This window comes from Diabrotica virgifera, chromosome 3, assembly GCF_917563875.1.
Source record: "Diabrotica virgifera virgifera chromosome 3, PGI_DIABVI_V3a".
Lineage (NCBI taxonomy): Eukaryota > Metazoa > Arthropoda > Insecta > Coleoptera > Chrysomelidae > Diabrotica > Diabrotica virgifera.
The window spans coordinates 218501136-218522723 of NC_065445.1; the positions used below are offsets into that span (position 1 = coordinate 218501136).

A 21588-nucleotide genomic window follows, 5' to 3' on the forward strand; every position below is an offset into this window, starting at 1 on the left:
TTGCTACCTGTTGATCGCTACTGTTTCCTCTTAACATAGGTATTTGCATGAAATAATCATAAAACAGTATTGTCACTCCCACCATATTTCGTATTTCGATGTAACACATGTGGAGGTGAGCCGTAAGAACACTGCATTAAAGCATAAAAACATCATACAAGTGGCATACAGCGTCTCATTTCCTGTTTAACTTCTATTGGCGTGCATATAAAGGGTGATTCATTTAGAGGTACTTTTTTGGTGGGGATTTGGTGGGAGATTGTTCATGAATCGTATCACCTGACGTTGCGATTTTATTCAAAATTGTTTGACATTTCATCCTAGAAAGATTTAGCTCGGCACATCGTCTAGAAATTACTCAGCTGTATTACGAAAATAGGCATTCAATGAGGAATGTGTTTCGTGCGCTTAAATCAAATTATGGTCCACATAATTGCACTACCGAACACAAAATTCGCTATACCACCAATTAGTTTGAAACCCAGTTTTTATTATTAGAGATAACATGTGACCTAATAGACCACATTCAGCACGCACTGAAGAAAACGTAGCGGCGGTAGCGGATGGTGTACGCGTAAATAACGAAGAATCTCTTCGTCGCTATTCCCAACAGCTTGGCTTGTCGTATGCAACAACTTGGCGTATATTACGTAAGGATCTTGGTTTAGAAGTCTACAAAATTCAACTAGTGCAAGATCTGAGGCCAATCGGCCATCTGAGTCGTCACCGTTTTAGTCGAAGTGCTCTTGCTAAGCTTGCAGAAGATCCACTGTTTTCGAAAAAAAAAAATTGTGGTCCGAATAGACCCCTTTCTGGCTAATGGGGACGTGAATAGACAAAATGCCCATATTTGGGTTGATAAGCAAAAATATATATGAAGCTACAAATATAGCGAGGAACAAAAATGGTGAGATATATAAAAATACGGAACATAAGGAAAATGAAAAAGAAATCATAAAAATGGCTACACGGAACGTGCGAGGTATTAACGGTAAAGAAGAGGAAATAATTGAAGAGATGAAACTACAAAATATAGACTACTTGGGAGTAACTGAAATAAAAAAGAAAGGTAGAGGAATAGTAGATCTAAATGATGATTACCGCTTATATTGGTCAGGAGTTGACTTAAAATAATGGGGCGCGGGAGGTGTAGGCCTAATAGTAAAAACAGAAAAGACAAATAACATAATAGGTGAAAGATATATAAACGAAAGATTATTGGTAGTGGAAGTAAAACTAGATAATACAAATATAACCAGCATAATCGTAGCATATGGGCCAAATGATAATGCCAAAAAAGAGGAAAAAGATGAATTCTTTGAAATATTACAAGCAGAGATGGACAACGAAGGAGAAAACATTATATTAATGGGAGACCTAAATGGTAGGGTGGGAAGAGACAATAAAGGGATTGAACGATACTTAGGGCAACATGGAGAAGAAATGAAAAATGATAACGGAAACAGAATCATAGATCTATGTATAGCAAATGATATGGTTATAACGAATTCAAAATTTATGCACAAAGACATACACAAATATACTAGAGAAATCTAATCGAGAAAAGAAAAATCCATAATAGACTATTTCCTAATAAAAAGAAAAGACCTAAAGATGATAAAAGACGTAAAGGTAAAAAGAGAGGCTGAAATAAGCAGTGACCATTACTTGCTTATAATGGAACTAAGGGTGTACACACATAACACAACAGAAAAAAGAAAGAAGATAACTAAAGAAAAAATAAAAAGCTACAAATTAAGAGAAATAGATAGTAAAGAGGAATACCAGAAGAAGTTAACCAAACAGTTCGAGACTATAAAGGCAATTAACACAGGAATAGAAAATAAATGGAAGCAATTTAAGGAAATCATATTGAAAACAGCAAAAGAAGTATGCGGAACAACTAAAATCACAAACATATATTCGAAGAAAAGTAAATGGTGGACAGCGGAAATACAACGTAAAGTGAAAGAAAAGAAAAAAGTATGGAAAATGTATCTAAAAACCAAATCGGAGGACGATTTCGAAAAATATAAAATGGCCAGAAACGACATTAAACAAGAAATTAAAACGGCAAAAAAGAAGTCTTGGGAAGATTTTGGACACAAAATGAATGAAAACTATTTTAATAACCAAAAATTTTTCTATGGTACATTGAAACAGCTAAGACAAAAGAAAACACATAGATTAAGAAACATAAGAGATAAAGAAGGAAATATATTAACTACAGAAAGAGAAATAATGCAAAGATGGAAGCAGTACTTTGAAGAACTAACAGAATGGAAACAATATCAACATGAAAGAGAGGGAGACATGATCGAAAATACAGAGGAAATGCAGCAAATAACAAAAGAGGAAATTGCAGAAGCCATTGACAAATTAAAATTGGGAAAATCTCCAGGCCAAGATGAAATCACAGCTGAAATGTTAAAGTACATGAGTGAAAATTCAAAAGAAAAATTCCGAGAACTACTAAATGAAATAATCACAGCAAAGGAAATACCATCTGATTGGAAAACAGATATAATAGTACCACTGTTTAAGAAAGGAGACGCAAGAAATTGCGAAAATTATAGGGGTATTACATTGACAAGCGTTCCTGCCAAAATATTCAATAGAATAATTGAAAAAAGGCTAAGGGAAAAACTAGAAATAAAACTAGAAGAATCCCAGCATGGCTTCAGAAAAGGAAGGAGTACCCAAGATCTGATATTCATATTGAGACAAATAGGAGAAAAACTATTGATGAAAGGCAAAGAGATACACATATGCTTTATTGATCTGAAAAAAGCTTTTGATAGAATAAGAAGGGAAGATATATGGAAATGTTTAAAGAAAAATGGAATAGAAAAGGATATGATAGAAATAATTAAAGCCTTATATAAAAATAATAAAATAAAAATAAGGACTCACAATCAAGAATCTGATGAATTCCAGGCAAAGATAGGACTAAAACAAGGCTGTGTACTAAGTCCATTACTTTTCTCAATGGTACTAGATGACGCAATAAAGCAATGCAAGGAGAAATCTAAAGACATGATATTGGGAAAATGGAAAATGAACAATGTACAAATACAAGAATTACTATTGGGGTCCGGACAAATAATCCCCGGACAAATAATCCCGGACAAAAAATCCCCACAAATTATCCCCGGACAAAAAATCCCCGGACAAAAAATCCCCACAAAAAATCCCCACAAATAATCCCCACAAATAATCCCCGGACAAATAATCCCCGGACAAAAAATCCCCACAAAAAATCCCGGACAAAAAATCCCCACAAATTTTTTTTGGACAAAACATCCCCACAAAAAATCCCGGACAGAAAATCCCCGGATGGAAATATGCAGTCTGGCGGCCTAGAAAAAGGTGGAAAGATGCAGTCTGGCGGCCTAGAAAAACGTTTTTTTGACGTTAAACTTACAAAAAGGAACATAATTTTTTGCATTACAATCAAGATTATCGTTTTCTGGACCAGCAGTTATCATCACGAATAGACAATAAGTACAACATGATTCCCAAAGCCTTAGCTTATTCCCCATATCTTCCACGATATTTGAAAAAACTCAGAATTGGAATTCGACATTTGGTAATCGAAATTACAATGTATGCTTAATTTTAATCGCTAATCATTATTTTCGTGCAGAAAACTGGTTTCATGGCGATTGCTATAACTCTCATGCACTGAAGCTGAAAAACATTTGCATCGATTGCATTCACGGGAAAACTTTTAGAGAACTATTTGGTAACAAAAAAATTTCTTGGGGATTTTTTGTCCGGGATTATTTGTGGGGATATTTTGTCCAAAAAAATAATTTGTGGGGATTTTTTGTCCGGGATTTTTTGTGGGGATTTTTTGTCCGGGGATTATTTGTCCGAGGATTATTTGTGGGGATTATTTGTGGGGATTTTTTGTGGGGATTTTTTGTCCGGGGATTTTTTGTCCGGGGATAATTTGTGGGGATTTTTTGTCCGGGATTATTTGTCCGGGGATTACTTGTCCTAGCTTCATTACTATTTGCAGATGATATGGTATTGTTAGCTGACACGGAAGAGAAACTGCAACAAATAATAAACACTTATATAAAAGAACTAAGAAAAATGAACGTGGAAATAAACACAGATAAAAGTAAAACAATGGTTATGGCAACTACAAAAAAAGTGATAAAAATTAAGGTAGAAGGACAAGTTTTGGAACAAGTAAACAGCTACAACTACTTAGGTACAATTATTGAAGAAGATGGTAAAATAGACAAAGAAATAAACAATAAAATAGGAAAAGCAGGGACAATTAATAATACATTAAGAAATACGTTCTTTGGAAAGAAAGAGGTACCCAAAGAAGTCAAAACACAAGTGTACCAAAAAGTGGTTCGACCATCAATCGTCTATGGGAGTGAGTCGTGGACGCTAACAAAGAACAACAAAAGAAAAATCAAAGCTACAGAGATGAGATTCTTGAGAAAAATAGAAGGGGTCACACGAAGAGACAAAATAAGAAACGACACAATAACTCAAGCTCTAAAGATAAAACCCATAGAGACAATTATAGGGGAACGACAGTTAGGATGGTTGGGCCACATCCACAGACTAAACGACACAAGAATAACGAAAAAAGTATATGAAGTCAGAGTACAAGGGAAAAATAAAGTAGGTCGCCCAAGAATGAGATGGGAAGAGCAAGTTAGACAAGAAGCAGAGAAGAGAGGACTGCAATGGAGTATGGTAAAACAATTGGCTCAAAATAGAACAGCATGGAAAAGAAGTATCAAAGAAGCACCACAAGATTAAAACATATGGACAGAAAAATGGGTCAAATAAGTAATTTATATTTATTAAAATTGTATTGTTAAAATAAAAGTTTTGTATAATTATTAAAATGTATTGAAATGTAGATATTGAACTAGTTGTAAAAAGCCCAACACCGAAAGGTACGAATGGGCTTAACTGATTAAATAAAAATAAAGCAACCCGAAGAGGTTTGGTGTGTTTTATGGCCGGCGTAATTGTCGGTCTATATATGTCTTTAAAACAGAGGCCGGCCAGAATGTTACTGTGAATGGAGACCGTTGTTGCGCCATGATAACGGACTATTTGGTCTTCTTCGTCTTGTGGTGCCTATCCGTTTCGGATGTTGGCGACCATCATGGCAATCTATACTTTGCACACTGCTGCTCTAAAAAAACTTGTGGTTGTTGTGTTGATAAATGTGCGTAGATTCTTCAGCCAGGAAATCCTTCGCCTTCCTGGTCCTCGTTTTCCCTCCACTTTTCCTTGCAATATTAGTTGCAGTAGTCAATATCTTTCGCTGTTTCTCATGATGTGACCGAGGTATTCGATTTTGGCTGCTTTTATTGTGGTTAACAGCTCTTTTTCTTTTTACATTCTCAGCAAAACACCCTCATTAGTAACGTGGTTTAAGATACCTTCAGGATTCGACGATAAAGCCACATCTCAAAAGCCTCAATTTTCTTGCAGATGGCGTCTGTGAGAGTCGACGACTCAACTCCGTACAGTACAACAGTGTAGAAAAGATATAACATCGCAGTAACCTGACTTTTATAGGCAATGATAAAACATGACATTTGAATAACTTAGCCATTTTTTGAAATGCAGATCTTGCTTTCTCTATCCTACATTTAATTTCTATGGAATTGTCCCAGTTTTCATTGACGTTCGTATTAAGGTAGGTGTATGTTTTTACTCTTTCTATTTGTTGACCGTTCACACTGATTCGTCCAAATTGCTGTTCCTTCTTAGAGATCATCATACATTTTGTTTTCTTAGTGTTTAGTGAAATTGAAGCTCGTGGTTTCAATGGCATTTGATTCCAAAAATATGACGCCAATTGCCATACAACCCGTGAAAGCATGGCTTAACTGCGAAAACGATTCGGTGAGTAATTTATTTCACGCTTCGGACCAGTGAATTGGCAGTCTATATCCTTCGATATCACACCTCTAGACATTTTCCTTTGTGGCTACCAAAAGGCCAAAGTCTACATTAATAAACCGGCTACGATTCATCCATTAAAGGCCAATATTAATCGAGTCATTGATCAAATACCAATCGAAATGCTCGAAATCGTTTTTTCTTTTTGAAAAAAGTACCTCTAAATGAATCACCCTTTATTATACAGATTGTCTCGGCAAGTTCGCATTGATTATGCACATTCTAGAGAACATATTGTTGCAAACATATATTTTTTATAGGTTTATAATTGTAAAACAAACAAAATTTGTAGTTTGTTTAATAGTCCATTCTTTCACGGTTTTTGCTGTAAATTTTAAAGGACCGCTTGGATTGACATGAAATTTAACATACGCATAGCTATAATATAGAAAAAAAGTGATATAGTGCCGATGTGTGCTTTTGTTCTGGGGGTGAGTTTCACCCCATCTCGGGGGTGAAAAAATATATGCTCAAGATAAGTTCCGAAATGGATAAACTGACTAATTTTAAGCAACTTTTGCTCTATAGAGTTTTTTCACCAAATCAATACTTTTTGAGTTATTTGCAAGTGAATATGTCCATTTTTCAACAAAATAACCACGTTTTTAGACAGTTTTTCGCAAATAACTCAAAACGTAAGCATTTTGTCGAAAAAAATATTCTTGGCAAAATTATAGCCTATAAAAAAGTGAAAAAAATGGTGTATATATTAGGTCCCTATACCTAGCAAAAGCAGAGTTATAGCTAATGAAAAATAGGTTCATATTCGAAAAATTCCAAATAGAATAATTCAATGTGAAATATCCAAATAATGAAGCATTCTTGGGGAAAACACAATAAAACTTTTAAAGTGTTTAAAAAAATCTTTATTTCTGTTTTTATAAAAAAAATTTCTAGCATCAAATGTAAGCAAGTTACGCTCAAAATAAAGTTGGTCTCTTTTGTTTTGGCAAGAAAAATCAGGAAGATCACCCCCCAATTAGCAACTTAAATGAAATTAATCGTTACCGCTTCACAAGTTACTTTACTTATGTTGTGTTTATATGATATGTAAGTTTCATCGATTCAAAGTGTTTATTTTTGAAAAAAATTTGGTTTTAAAATAAAATTTTTAAAAATTTTAATTTTGAAAAAATTCTTTTTTTTCAAAATAACTTAAAAATTGTTAGAGATACCAAAAGTCTTAAACAATAAAAAAAGTCGGCTTTACTTTTCTGAATATTTTGTATTTTTTGTTTTTCTGTAAGACAAAAATTGGTCAAGATTCGGTGTTTCTAAATTTGCATACACTCGTGACAAGTGACTCGTTCAAGCCCTTTTAAATACAGCTCTTTCAAAAATAAGGACTTTGAACGGATGAAACTTACAGACCGTATGATCAATACATACGTGAGTAAAAAACTTGTGAAGTGATAACATTTAAGTTCATTTGAAATGCTAATTAGGGGGTGATTTTCCCGATTTCTTACCAAAAAAAAGGGAACAACTTTATTTTGAGCTTAAAATGTTTACTTTTGATGCTAAAACTTTTTTTAAGAAACAAGAATAAGCATATTTTTAAATACTTTAAAAAAGTTAAAATGAGTTTTCCCCAAAAAAATTGCTTCGTTTTTTGGTTACAGCACGTTAAAATATACGATTTGGAATTTGACGAATATGAACCTTGTCGTTTTCAATGACAGTGTCACTTCATCGACTTGACCTCCTACTCCCTGACATACACTGGAAGGGAAAAATTAATCCTTAAAAAGGCATGTAATTCGAAAAATAAATCATTTCTATTTCAACAAATCATCTTCCTCTTGGTGTGAGCTACATATAGTTTTTTTAATAATTTCTTACAGTAATTATATTTCTCCATCTAACAGTTTTTATATTGTTTTTTATCTAACCTAACTTCCAATGTCAGACCATGTGTTCTGATATTTTAGTTTCAAATATAATTATCTTTTAATTTACATGTATGCACGTTTAGTAATCAGAATTTTAACTATTCTCATCTAAATTTCATTTGATTTATTCTTGTCATCTGCTACTCTTTCTGACGATTAGAACGGCAGATGGCACACGTTGGTTTTTCTTCTTGATGATTGATATGTGTCTCTATTTTATAGTTTTTTGGAAAGAGATCAACCTTTCCCTCTTCGGGAACTTAAGCCTCACATCACCGGTGATGCACACTTGAAGGCGAAGACAATGACATCCAGACTGCACAACCACCACCTCTAGCTGCAGGGGCCTTCGGCCGAAGATCCGCCCAGGCCTACGAGAAGTCTACAACAGCAGAACCATACGACATCAAGAAGATACCATCAGCTACCAAAAGCCATAAGTATAATCCAGAATTGTTAGTTTTTGGCAAGAATTTAAATACATTTGTTAATGCAATTTACTAAGTCATTTTATTTATTATATCTTTATGAACAATAAACATGATTAGTTAAAAACTATGTTTTGTTTGCTTCCATTCCAATTTTCAGAGTTCATTCTAAGGTTAGGACAAGACGAACACACACCTGAGTGACTGAGCTAAGCTAAGGGTGTAACGATGGCTATCTTGGTTAGTTGAGGTAATATTTTCTAATGTTATTTCAATTAGCGGGATAGTCCATCGCTGTTTCGTTACAACCTATTTTTCATTAGCTATAACTCTGCTTCTACTAGATACAGTGACCTAATATATACACCAAGTTTTTCACTTTTTTACCTGCTATAGTTTTGATAAGAATTTGTTTTCCACCAAATACTTACTTTTTGAGTTATTTGCGAAAAACCGTTTGAAAACGTAGTTATTTTGTAGAAAAATTAACATATTCACTCGCAAATAACTCGAAAAGTATTATCTTGGTGAAAAAACTTTATAGAACAAAAGTTGCTTAAAATTAGGCATTTTATCCATTTCCGAACTTATTTCGAACATATATTTTTCATCCCCAAAAGGGGGTGAAACTCACCCCTAGGGCAAAAGCACACATCGGCACAATATTACTTTTTTTCTTTGACTTATTAGCTATGTGTATGCCAAATTTCATGTCAATCGAAGCAGTTCTTTAAAATTCAGAGGTTTTGCAATATTTTACCTTCAAAGAACGTACTATAAAGGGTTTAAATAAACCCATGTTTTTAAACTATTGATGATATTTGTAGAATAAAAAATCCTCATAAAACTATTAGGCCAATCAAGTTAGGTTTTTACTAGACATAACGGAAAAGACGAGGTTTGACAGTTGAAATGTGTAGTATGAGACATTACAAAAAGACTACCATCTTTGGATTCATCAATTTTTTAGTGGAACATTTTTTAAATAAACAATCAAAACGTCAAACTTAGTTTTTTACTCATAACTTAAAAACTTGTTTATTTAGAAATTTGACGTCCACAGGTAACTTTCTCAGAAAAAAAAGATACATAGAATGAGATACGCTAAATAAAAATCGGTTAATAAATAAAAAAGTTATTGCAAAACGGATGACAAAATCACTGTTTTTGAATATAGTTAATAACAATTTTATTGTTTGTTAAAATACGTTTTAATATACCCAAAATTGAGGGCACTATGGTGTTTGAATGGTGTGCAAAAAATGGTCCAGATCTGTTAAATAGTTTTCGTAAAATTGAATTTGTTTATAAAATTTTTTGAAAAACGAGCTAATTTCTGAGGCTGGTCCAGTTAATATGGCTGAATGTATCTCAATAATCCGGGGCTCGTTTCCTTCGTTAAGATGTATACTAACAGCTTATGAAAGAAAAAAGTAAAAAAAATTACATATACGTACACAAAATTATTTGTTAATAAATAGCAGTTTTTAAGCTTATAAACAATTACAATAATTTCGTAGAAATTACATCAAATTAAATGGCAATAAAAAATACGGAAAGCTGGTTAAAATACACAACTTTCAAAAACAATTTTTAGGTCCTACGACCCTTGGGGTCTGAGATAGCCCCTTTTTTTTGAAAACATCACTGTTACGTTAATTAACAACACTAAGAGCTGAAATTAACCAATCTTTTATAAGAAAAGCCAAAGTTTTTAACAAAGTTTTTAGTAAGAAAAAATGTTAAAAATTGTTTAAATAGGAGTGTTATAAACACAGAGTATTTTGCGTTCCGACTAAAGTAAAAAATAGCGGGCGTAGTCGACTGACTGAATAGTGGCCGCGGTTGGCGACCGGCATGCGGTAGCAACTATTAAAATTACGTTATCCCGACCACAAAAATCCACTTTAAGGTGAATGACAAATTTTCGTCATTCCTTAAGTTTTCGAGGTCTCTGAATCCGAATATAGAGTTAATTTTTTTCTAGAATTAGTGGAACATGTTCAAAAATCAAATTTTATGCAAAAATGCGAAAAATCAATTTTGATGATTTTTCAATTTTAACTCACTGTATTTTTGGTCGCTGTAAATATTTCCTTTTGAAAATTTTACTGTGTTATCTTTGAAGCATTTAGATAAAAATGAGATTTGTCCAAAATGACTCAATACGTTAAAAGAGAAGTTGTTAATTTTTAAACATTTTGTCGTCAGATTTCGTTAGTTTCATGTTTACTTAAAAAAGTTGAGTGACAAACTTTTTAGTTTATAATTTTAATTAACACAGAAATAAAATATAATTTATGAAGAAGTTTTCCAAAAAAATTTAATTTAAAATATACAATAGGAAAAATGTTATGTGACTTTATAGACGAGCGGCACACCCCAAAAAAAGCTTATTTCTCGAGATACTAATACTAATTTTGGTCATACTTTATATTTTTGATGGTGCTCAAAACTAAAATTAGGGTTGTTTTGAATTTTACGTGTGGGAACATTATCAAAATCGCAACTTTACCCTAAAAATAAAAAAAAATCACGTTTTTTTGAGTTTAATTTGCTACAACTCTGTTCCATTGTAATATTTTTTTCTGATATTTTTATAGTATATATTTCTCACCTTTCTGAAGACAATGGGACCTGCTTCAATATTTCCGTCCTGCCATAAAGAAAGTTATAAATTGTTTGAAGTAAAAGGTGCAGATTCTTGAATTGCAAAGTTTAATCGCAAAAGTTGAGTAACAAAATTTGAAATTTAGCTGTTTAATTAATTTTAAGTTAAAATCTAGAGTACAGAGAACAAAATGTTTTATAGAAAAAAAATGGTGTAACTTTTAATTTTAAGAAAAACGTGATCTCATCTTTTTTTATTTTTAGGGTAAAATTGCGATTTTGACAATGTTTCCCCATCTAAAATTCAAAATAAAACTCATTTTCGTTTTCAGCACCATAAAAAGTATAAAGTCAGACCAAAATTAGCCATTCACCACACCGTGGTTGATATCTTGAGAAATGAGCGTTTTTTTTAGGGGGAGTACCACGTACCACTCGTCTATAAGGTCGCGTAACTTTTTTTCTGTTGCATATTTTGACTTTGTGGCCTTTTTATTGTTATTTTTTAAATTTATTTATTTAAAATATAATTTTACTAAATAAATGTGCAACATAATAATATTCATAAAATTCAAGTTTCTACCAAAATATATAAATATAATATTAAGCTTCAAATCCGGTATACTGTCAATGTTAAAAATGGGCTGCAACGGTCTAGCGCTAGCGAATGCTAGTCCGCGAATTTATTCTCATTCGGCTGCGCCCATCATTTTTTTTACTTTAGTCGGAACGCAAAATACTCTTTCTTTATAACAATACTGTTTAAACAATTTTTAACATTTTTTCTTGCAAAAAACTTTGTTAAAAACTTTGACTTTTCTTATAAAAGATTGGTTAATTTCAGATCTTAGTGTTGTTAATTAACGTAACAGTGATTTTTTCAAAAAAAGGGGCGTATCTCAGACCCCAAGGGTCGTAGGACCTAAAAATTTTTTTTAGAAGTTGTGTATTTTAACCATCTTTCAGTAATTTTTATCGCCATTTAATTTGATCTAATTTCTACGAAATTATTGTAATTGTTTATAAGCTTAAAAACTGCTATTTATTAACAAATAATTTTGTGTACGTACATGTAATTTTTTTTACTTTTTTTTTCATAGGGTATTAGTATACATCTTAACGAAGGAAATGAGTCCCTGATAATTGAGATACATTCAGCCATATTAACTGGACCAGCCGCAGAACTTAGCTCGTTTTTCAAAAAATTTTATAAACAAATTAAATTTTGCAAAAACTATTTCACAGATCTGGACCATTTTTTGCACACCATTCAAACACCATAATGCCCTCAAGTTTAGGTATATTTAAACATATTTTAATAAACATTAAAATTGTTATTAACAATATTCAAAAACAGTGATTTTGTCGTCCGTTTTGCAATAACTTTTTTGTTTATTAACCGATTTTAATTTGGTGTATTTTATTCGATGTATCTTTTTTTTCTGAAAAAGTTACCTGTGGACGTCAAATTTCTAAATAAACAAGTTTTTAAGTTATGAGTAAAAAACTAAGTTTGACGTTTTGATTGTTTATTTAAAAAATGTTCCACTAAAAAATTGATGAATCCCAAGATGGTAGCCTTTTTGTAATATCTCATACTACACATTTCAACTGTCAAACCTCGTCTTTTCAATTATGTCGAAAAACGGCTTATTTTTTACTAACTTGATTGGTCTATATATACACTCGCATTAGAATTCGAAATAGTTTCACGTAAAATGTACTTAATAAAACTCATAATTAATAATAAGCTATATTTTTAAATAGTCCGACAACTTAGTTCTATTCAGTTCTTTTTCTTCACTATATTTTCTTACCCTAGTAATTAAATCCACGTTTTCTTTACAACCAGATCCTTTGAAAACACAAAGAATCTACATTATCCTCCTTTCACTATAGTGTTTACAATCCGGGACAAAGCATATATCGCTGTCCCGGTGGAACATTGACGTAACTGTAAATTTATAGAAAATTAGTTTATGTCGTCACTGGGTCCAAACTTGGTTACGTCATTCGGCAGATCACTGTCAGACGTGTTGTTCAGCTTTTAGCCACCAGGGAGCAGATGCGTCATAGTTGAAAAATCAGCCGACCTCGGAGAAACAATGACATAGTTGTGCTTCGATAAGTCGAGTGTGTGCTTGTACCTACGGTGCTACATTGACGCAATTGTATTATATTATTGAAACCTTGACGTAACTGTATTTTGTGTCATTTTTCATCTGGATTTCTCCTTATTGTGGGGCAACATTGACGTACGTGCATTTTATGTAAGTATTATTTTGTGATATTATTAAATTTAAATGCATGATAAATGTTCCAGTGAACACTATGATCCTTCCACTACTGAGGTATCATCACCATCAGAAGAAGAAGAAGCAGACATAAATATACACCAAGATCCCCAAACACCAATACTTGGTAATGCTCTCTTGGTCAAGAAGGAATTAATTAGGAATTCTAAAAAAACAGGAGCTCCTTTAACGGTTAAAGAAATGGACTTCACCGAGTATTACGATGTAAAAGCGCTGTACAATGAAATGGACTGGATGTTAACTTAATGATAACTGAAGTAATGTTACTTTAAATCTTAAAAGGGAAAGATTACTTCCTGTATAAAGAAAGTTATTAACAACCAACGTGGACGAAAGTTGATGTTTCCAAATAAGAAAGAGTCTGAGTTCGTCCGAAAAGTTTTCACCAAAATGCCAGCTGCGTAAGGATTACTCTTCAAAAACTCCTTTACGTGATAACAAACTAAAAGATTTGAAACAATTGCTTTCAAAACATATAATTCCTGGATTTTGTAAAGCCTTTTACGATTCAATTTTTCGTTGATACTTTTTTTGTAATTTCAATTATATTTTTAAGTTACTTTTTATTAAAAATGTTTGCTTTTACTACAATTTTCCATTTCTTTAATAAACTTTTTCAATGACTTATTGTCCTTATTTCCACGCCACCTTTCAGAACTAGCTAGATAACCAAAAAATTTACAAAAGGAGTATGTCTGTGGAAATTATTTAGAATATTATATGAAAATTTAGAATTTAGTTTTAAGGATATTATTTTTCAAACTAAATTCTAAATTTTTCTTCCTAAAATTAAATTCTTAATTTTTCATCCCTTTTGATCCCCAATTGCAATTACGTCATTGTTGCCACAAAATGACTGTGGCAACAATGATGTAATTGCAATTGAGGATTAAATTTAGGGATGAAAAATTAAGAATTCATTTCGAATGTCTAGTAGAGTTGCAGTATATCACGGTGGCCAAGTATAACTGCAATACTAATCCAATATCTCCATTATGCTTCATTGCATGAGGTATTAAGTAAAATAATTTTATATTTTTGGCTCTCCCGAAAAGTTACACTTTTGTAGTTGCGTCATTGTTCCACCGGGACAGCGATATTACCATTTTTATTATACAGAATACAATACTTCACAAAAATTCCTAACGGTTGGTGAATATCAGTAAATAACTATATTTTCATATAAATTTAAGACCGAATTATGGTGGCATTATTTTAAAAACACTATACTTAAGCAGAAAAGTAGCAGAGGAAACAAAATTTCAAATTTATAGGAATTAAAATGGCTTGAAATTGGTAAAATCCTGGCTTTTCAACCTTTGTTTACAAAGTGATAATAACAGTGATAGTCCTGACGTCACACTTAGGATTCCAGTGTTAAAATCCCTTCGTATTTATGTATTATATCAGACATTTTCTACCATATAAAGTATTTATAGCAAATATCTATTAATGTATTGTAGCCCAGTAAATGAACGGGAAATTCGGCGATACCGTGTAATTTTCAGGAACAACTCTGAATTGCATGAAAATTTGGATTTAGGTTCTACTTACCCTCCACCTCAAAGTTGAAATTGTGCCGTTGGTTGCTTTTACTTGGGGGGTGACAGTCACCCCTTCTCGAGGGTGAAAAAACATACGTTCAAGAAAAGACGGGAAATGGATAAATTGACTGATTTTAAGCAACTTTTGTTCTATAGAGTTTTTTTCGTAAGTCAATACTTAACGAGATATTTGCCATTGAAAATGTTGATTTTTCGAAAAAAAAAAACTACGTTTTCAGACGGTTTTTCGCAAATAACTCAAAAAGTAAATATTTTATCGAAAAAAATATCCTTAGCAAAAGTGTAGCTTATAAAAATCCCAAATAAGTGGTGTATCAGTAAAGTCTATCAATCAAATAAAAACAAAGTTGTAGCTCATGAAAAATACGTTCGTATTCGTCTAATTCCAAATCGAATATTTTAAGGTGAATACTCCGAAAAATTAAGCACTTTTCGGGAAAAACCCATTTAAACTTTTTTAAAGTGTTTATAAAAAGCTTTGTTTTAATTGTTAACAAAAGTTTTAGCATTAAAAATAAGCGAGTTACGCTCAAAATAAAGTTGGCCCTCTTTTTTTGTAAAAAATCATGAAAATCTTGCCGTGTTTAGCTCCCCAAATGAAATTAATCGCTACCGCTTTACAAAAAATTTACTTTATTTTTTATATGATCTCCCAGTCTCACCGGTTTAAAGTGTTTATTTTTGAAAGAGTTATAATTGAGAAAGCTTGAATGGGTCACTAATCACGAGTGTATGCAAATTTTGAACAGCCATATCTTAACCAATTTTTGTCTAACGGAGAAACAAAATGAAACTAACATATTTATAATAGCAAAACCTACATTTTTTTACTCTTTAAGATTTTTCTTGTCACTAATACTTTTTAAGTTATTTTGAAAAAATGAAATTTTTAAAAATTTTTAGAAAATTTTTATTTTACTATAAAACCAAATGTTTTCAAAAATAAGCACTTCAAACCAATCAAACTTACAGATCATATAAACAATACACAAACAGTTAAAATAGATGGTAAAGCCAAACGATTAATTTCATTTAGGGTGCTAAATAGAGGGAGGTTTTCACGATTTTTTTACCAAAAAAAAGGGGCCAACTTTTTTTCAGTGTAACTCGTTTATTTTTGATGCTGTAAACTTTTGTAAAAACAAATAATAAGATTTTCTCCGATACTTTAAAAATGTTAATAAGGTTTTCCCGAAAAACGCTTCTTTCTTCGGTGATTTCGCGTTGAATTATTCGATTTGAAATTAGACGAATAAGAACGTATTTTTCATGAGCTACAACTTTGCTTCTACTCAATTTGTAGACTTTACTGGTACACCATGTTTTTCGTTTTTTTATAGGCTACACTTTGGCAAAAAATATTTTTTTCGATAAAATATTTACTTTTTAAGTTATTTGGGAAAAACGGTCTGAAAACGTACTTTTTTTGTCAAAAAATCAACATTTTAAATCGCGAATAACTCGAAAAGTACTGACTTACGTAAAAAATTTTATAGAACAAAAGGTGCTTAAAATAAGTAGATTTATCTATTTCCGGCCTTATTTTAAACAAGCGTTTTTCACCCCCCGAGAAGGGGTAAATGTCACCCCCCAAGTAAAAGCAACCAACGGCACAAATTCAACTTTGAAGTGGAGGGTAATTAGAACCTAAATCCAAATTTTCATGCAATTAGGAGTTGCCCCTGGAAATTACACTCCAAAACGGTCATTTATTGGGCTATTGATACATTAGCACAAAATTATATTTGAATACAAAATATGAGTTTGTAATATTTTAAACATTCTCTTGTTTTTGTAAATCATACATAAAGCATACACATAAGATTGTCCCCCGCGCCGTCAGAGTGTGCCACGTGACCTATAATCGTGGTTAACGCTTCCAGCGGATACGTTGAAGGCGCGTTAGCATGTGAACTGCCTGTATAAAATGTATGTAGTTCTATACCCCAGGCTGTGGGTGAAAAATAGGTCGATTTCAGGATATAATTCAGGAATTTTTGAAACCTATCAGGTGTTGTAAAGGACGATGCCAGGAATAACTTCTACTAAAATGTAACCAAAAATATTGTGCGCTTTTTTTTATTGCGATTTTCATTTGTTAAATTTGCAATTTTTAAAGATTTTTAATTTTGCAGCTTAGGATATTAATTTTAGAGAAAAACTTTTTAAAAGAAAGTTGTAGTAAATTAAAGAACCTACAATTTGACGTATGGTAAGTCTAATTTCGTTAATTGGTTATTGCAAAACAGCCTGCGAAAGTCCAAAATGGCCGTTTTTTTACAATTGCAATATTTATTATACAAATATTGTTTTTATTTTTTAAAGCTTTAAATGAAGATCTTTCAATTCCAAACATAAAAAAAATTGTAAAGCCAGATTAACGAATTTGTTGCTTAGATATTATAAATTGGTTATCCCAAGAGGTCAAATGTCAAAGGCTATAACTTTTTGAAAGAAAAATCGTAGAGAGTTGGTGAAACATCAAATCTCCTTCTAAAGAGTTATATTTTCATATTGTGATGTAAATAAATGCGTAAAATATTTTTAAACCTCTAATTTTTGAGTTTGAAAATAAGAGGGCAAATTTCGTTATAAAAATTTAGAGCTGAAGCGGCCCTGTACATCCTATGAGTTTTTAACTTACAGATTATTGTTGCTGAAGATGAAAGGAAGATTTATAAAAAATAAAAAATTTCTACGACCAACTGAAACCGAGATAATTTTTGGGTTTGAAAATAAGGGGGCATATTTGGTTATAAACATTTAGAGCTGAAGCGGCCCTGTACATCCTATGAGTTTCTAACTTACAGGTTATTGTTGCTGAAGACAAAACGAAGATTTATAAAAAAAAATTTCTACAACCAACTGAAGCCGAGATAATTGTTTCTATTTCTTCAATCGTAGTGCCTTTATTTATAACAATTAAGAAATTATTTTACAGTCTTTGACTAAAGAAAGACTTATATTATCTTAAAATAAAAATTATTATAAAATATAATTACATTTAATTATTAAAAATTTTTTTTAAAATCGGTGCTTTTGAAAGCGGCCGAATTTTGCAAATCGCCCGGCTCGCTTCAAATCAGCGCGCTCGGAAAATTTTTACGTAACTTGTATTAAATTTTGACAGAAAACAATGAATAATATTACCATTATAATATACAGTTTATTTACCACTGTATTTGTTTTTCTTGATAAACTTTTATATGTGAAATTTCATTTCTGAAGAAATAATATTACAAAAATGATACATATATATGAAATATACATATTTTTGATTTTTTCATTGTTATATAAATATAATAATAATAATGTTACTTCTTACTATAATATACAATATAAAACTTTTTCATCTTGTAGTGACTGTTCGTTTTGGATTTCACATATAAAAGTTTATCAAGAAAAACAAATATGTACAGTGGTAAATAGACTGTATATTATAATGGTAATATTATTAAAAATTTTTCTGTCAAAATTTAATACAAGTTACGTAAAAATTTTCCGAGCGCGCGGATTTGAAGCGAGCCGGGCGATTTGCAAAATTCCGCCGCTTGCAAAAGCACCGATTTTAAAAATATTTTTTAATAATTAAATGTAATTATATTTTATAATAATTTTTATTCTAAGATAATATAAGTCTTTCTTTAGTTAATGACTGTAAAATATCTTCTTAATTGTTATAAATAAAGGCACTACGATTTAAGAAAAAAAAACAATTATCTCGGCTTCAGTTGGTTGTAGAATTTTTTTATTTTTTTATAAATCTTCGTTTCGTCTTCAGCAACAATAATCTGTAAGTTAGAAACTCATAGGATGTACAGGGCCGCTTCAGCTCTAAATGTTTATAAGAAAATTTGTCCCCTTATTTTCAATCCCAAAAATTATCTCGGCTTCAGTTGGTCGTAGAAATTTTTTATTTTTTTATAAATCTTCGTTTCATCTTCAGCGACAATAATCTGTAAATTAGAAACTCATAGGATGTACAGGGCCGCTTCAGCTCTAAATGTTTATAACGGCATTTGCCCCCTTATTTTCAAACCCCAAAATTAGAGGTTTAAAAATGTTTAACGCATTTATTTACATCAGAATATGAAAACATAACTCTTTAGAAGGAGATTGGATGTTTCACCAACTCTCTACGATTTTTTTTTTTTTAAGTTATAGCCTTCGACATTTGACCTCTTGGGATAAACAATTTATAATATCTAAGCAACAAATTCGTTAATATGGCTTTACAATTTTTTTTTGTTTGGAATTGAAAGATCTTCATTTTAAAGCTTTAAAAAATAAAAAAAATTATTTGTACAATAAATAATGCAATAACTGTAAAAAACGGCCATTTTGGATTTTCGCAGGCTGTTTTACAATAACCAATAAACGAAATTAAACTTACCATACCTCAAATTGTAGGTTTTTAATATACTACAACTTTCTATTAAAAAGTTTTTCTCTAAAATCAATATCCTAAGCTGCAAAATTAAAAATCTTTAAAAATTGCAAATTTAACAAATGAAAATCGCAATAGAAAAAAAAAGCGCCCAATATTTTTGGTTACATTTTAGTAGAAGTTATTCCTGGCATCGTCCTTTACAACACCTGATAGGTTTCAAAAATTCCTGAATTATATCACGTTTTTTCACCCACAGCCTGGGGTACTAATAGCGCGTTATCAAAACGCGCGTTAAACGCCTGTCATGTGAACACGAAAAAACGCGATTTACCATTTTCTTAAAAATAATATCTTAAAGAAAATACTACAAGATATACCTTTACAGTTTTTACGCCATAGGCTTCTACAATTCCTGACCGTGGATCAATCTCAAACTCGCAGTTATTGTCTTGACTGCAGGCTCTGTTTGATATAGTAATGGTATAATCTATTGGAACTTGAGAGTCGTTATATAATTGTATTTCCATGGTTTGTATATTTCCTAGAAGAAAACAACAATAACATAACAGTAAGAGGTATATTAATTTTTCTGTAAAAACATAAAAACGAATAATAGATAAAACTGTTGCTTCACTGATTTTTAAAATGTATTAATTTTCTTCTTCTAATGTCGCAATTTTTCGAATATGTTTCTATCAACATCTATTTTAAAAACCGTTTTTAGGTCAAAATCAATCCATTGTCTAATGTTATTAAACGACGTTATTCTTCTATGCACTACATTGCGTTTACGATCTGTTTTTCCTTCCATAGCAGATTGAATACCGCATATAGTATGATACAATTGATCCAAAACATGGCATAGCCCAGACATCCAAAGTGAAAGTTATCTTCCAACACCAAATTGTTCTATATGGTCCACATAATGTTCAGAAAAAAGTCACACCATTTTGAGCGTCGGGTTTGGGGAAGAGAGTTTTTCGTCAATATTTCTAAAACTATGCGGTTTAGCGTGAACAATCTTATACACAAAAATGTTCTACATTAAATTTGAAATAAAAAAGGTCCTATGCATAATCCTTCAAAAATGAACGGTTCCAAAGTTACGGAGGTAGTATAGTATAATTGGTCCAAAAAAGGCCTAACCCAAACATCCAAAGTAAAAGTTTTCCTCCAACACCAAATTGTTCTATATGGTCTACACGTTGTTCAGTAAAAAGGTACACCATTTTGAGCGTCCGGTTTGGGGGGGAGATGGGGGAGAAGTCGGAAATTAGTAGCTTTTTACGTTTTTCGTCAATATTTCTAAAACTATATATACTTTAGCGTAAACAAAGTTCTATACAAAAATGTTCTACATAAAATTTAAAACAAAAAGGTACTATACATAATTGTTACAAAATCAACGATTCCAAAGTTACGGAGGGTGAAAAGTGGAGTTTTTCGATACTTTTTATTTATAGTTTTTGGGCAATTGATGACGATTTTGGGTGGTGAGGTTGACGTTTCTTCAATGGCTTATCACTAACATACCATCGGCCACTGAAATAGCAAATTTTATTTACAAAACACAATCCTGTTAACAAAAATTTCTTTCACCAGTAATAGTATTATAAATTGCCCAAAAAACATAAAAAGTGTCGAAAAGATTGTCTACTTTTTTTTAGCGTATGGCTTAAGTACATTACAGAATATATTTAGATTCATACATTGTACCATGCATCACAAGCAGATGTCCAGTTTTTTATATATTCGATTGACTTTTCGTTTGCCATTACAAAGTATATAGGGTCGCCTTTGTATGCTCTGCGTGGGCAGTCCTGAACAATGTGTCTGATCGTCTATCTTGCAGCGCCGCAGTCACAAGAAGGCAAGTTTACCAAATATGTAGAGGGAGTCAGCGCATTTTCCACAGTTTGTTCGAATTTGATTAAGTGCTGCCCAATTCTTACGGAGACGTTCAAATTCGCCAGATTTTTCTATGATGTCCGGTAGACTATGGTAATTTGGTTCTGTCTTACTTTCCCAATCTTCTCTCCATCGGGTATTTAAGTCAAAGTTGTATTGCTGCAGCGCTTGAGCAGATTGTAGAGGGGGTAACCTGGATCGGAGACGGTTTCCAAGAATATCGGGGATGTTGTTGTGGACTAGAATGGCGAATGTCCATTATTTTGTTATATTCTTTAACCAATGCATGTTCTCGGCGTAGGTTGGGTGGTGCTATATTACTGTATGTAGCTACGTTGTAGGGGTGGGCTTAATTGTGCCTGTAATCATACGCATAGTACGGTTTAGTTGGGTGTCGACCAGGTGGGTATGCCTGCTATTTAGCCACACTGGTGCACAGTATTCTGCCACCAGATATATCAGACCAAGAGCAGAGGATCTTAAAGTTGATGCTGTGGGATGTAGTACAACAGAGTTTCTGTATTATAT

At 32.0% G+C, this 21588-nt stretch overlaps 2 protein-coding genes across 2 annotated transcripts in view; one reads left to right on the forward strand and one right to left on the reverse strand.

The window, feature by feature from the left end:
• The window catches only part of LOC114331342 (hydrocephalus-inducing protein-like), a 691883-nt gene that overhangs the window by 611712 nt on the left and 58583 nt on the right, over positions 1 to 21588 (reverse strand). Inside the window, exon 10 of the mRNA XM_050647266.1 lies at positions 19530 to 19693. Coding sequence (XP_050503223.1) covers positions 19530 to 19693 — 164 coding nt within the window. The remainder of the gene's footprint in view (positions 1 to 19529; positions 19694 to 21588) is intronic.
• LOC114331344 (uncharacterized) overlaps positions 1 to 21588 on the forward strand; it is a 215110-nt gene that overhangs the window by 1048 nt on the left and 192474 nt on the right. The gene's annotated exons all lie outside the window — the stretch shown is intronic.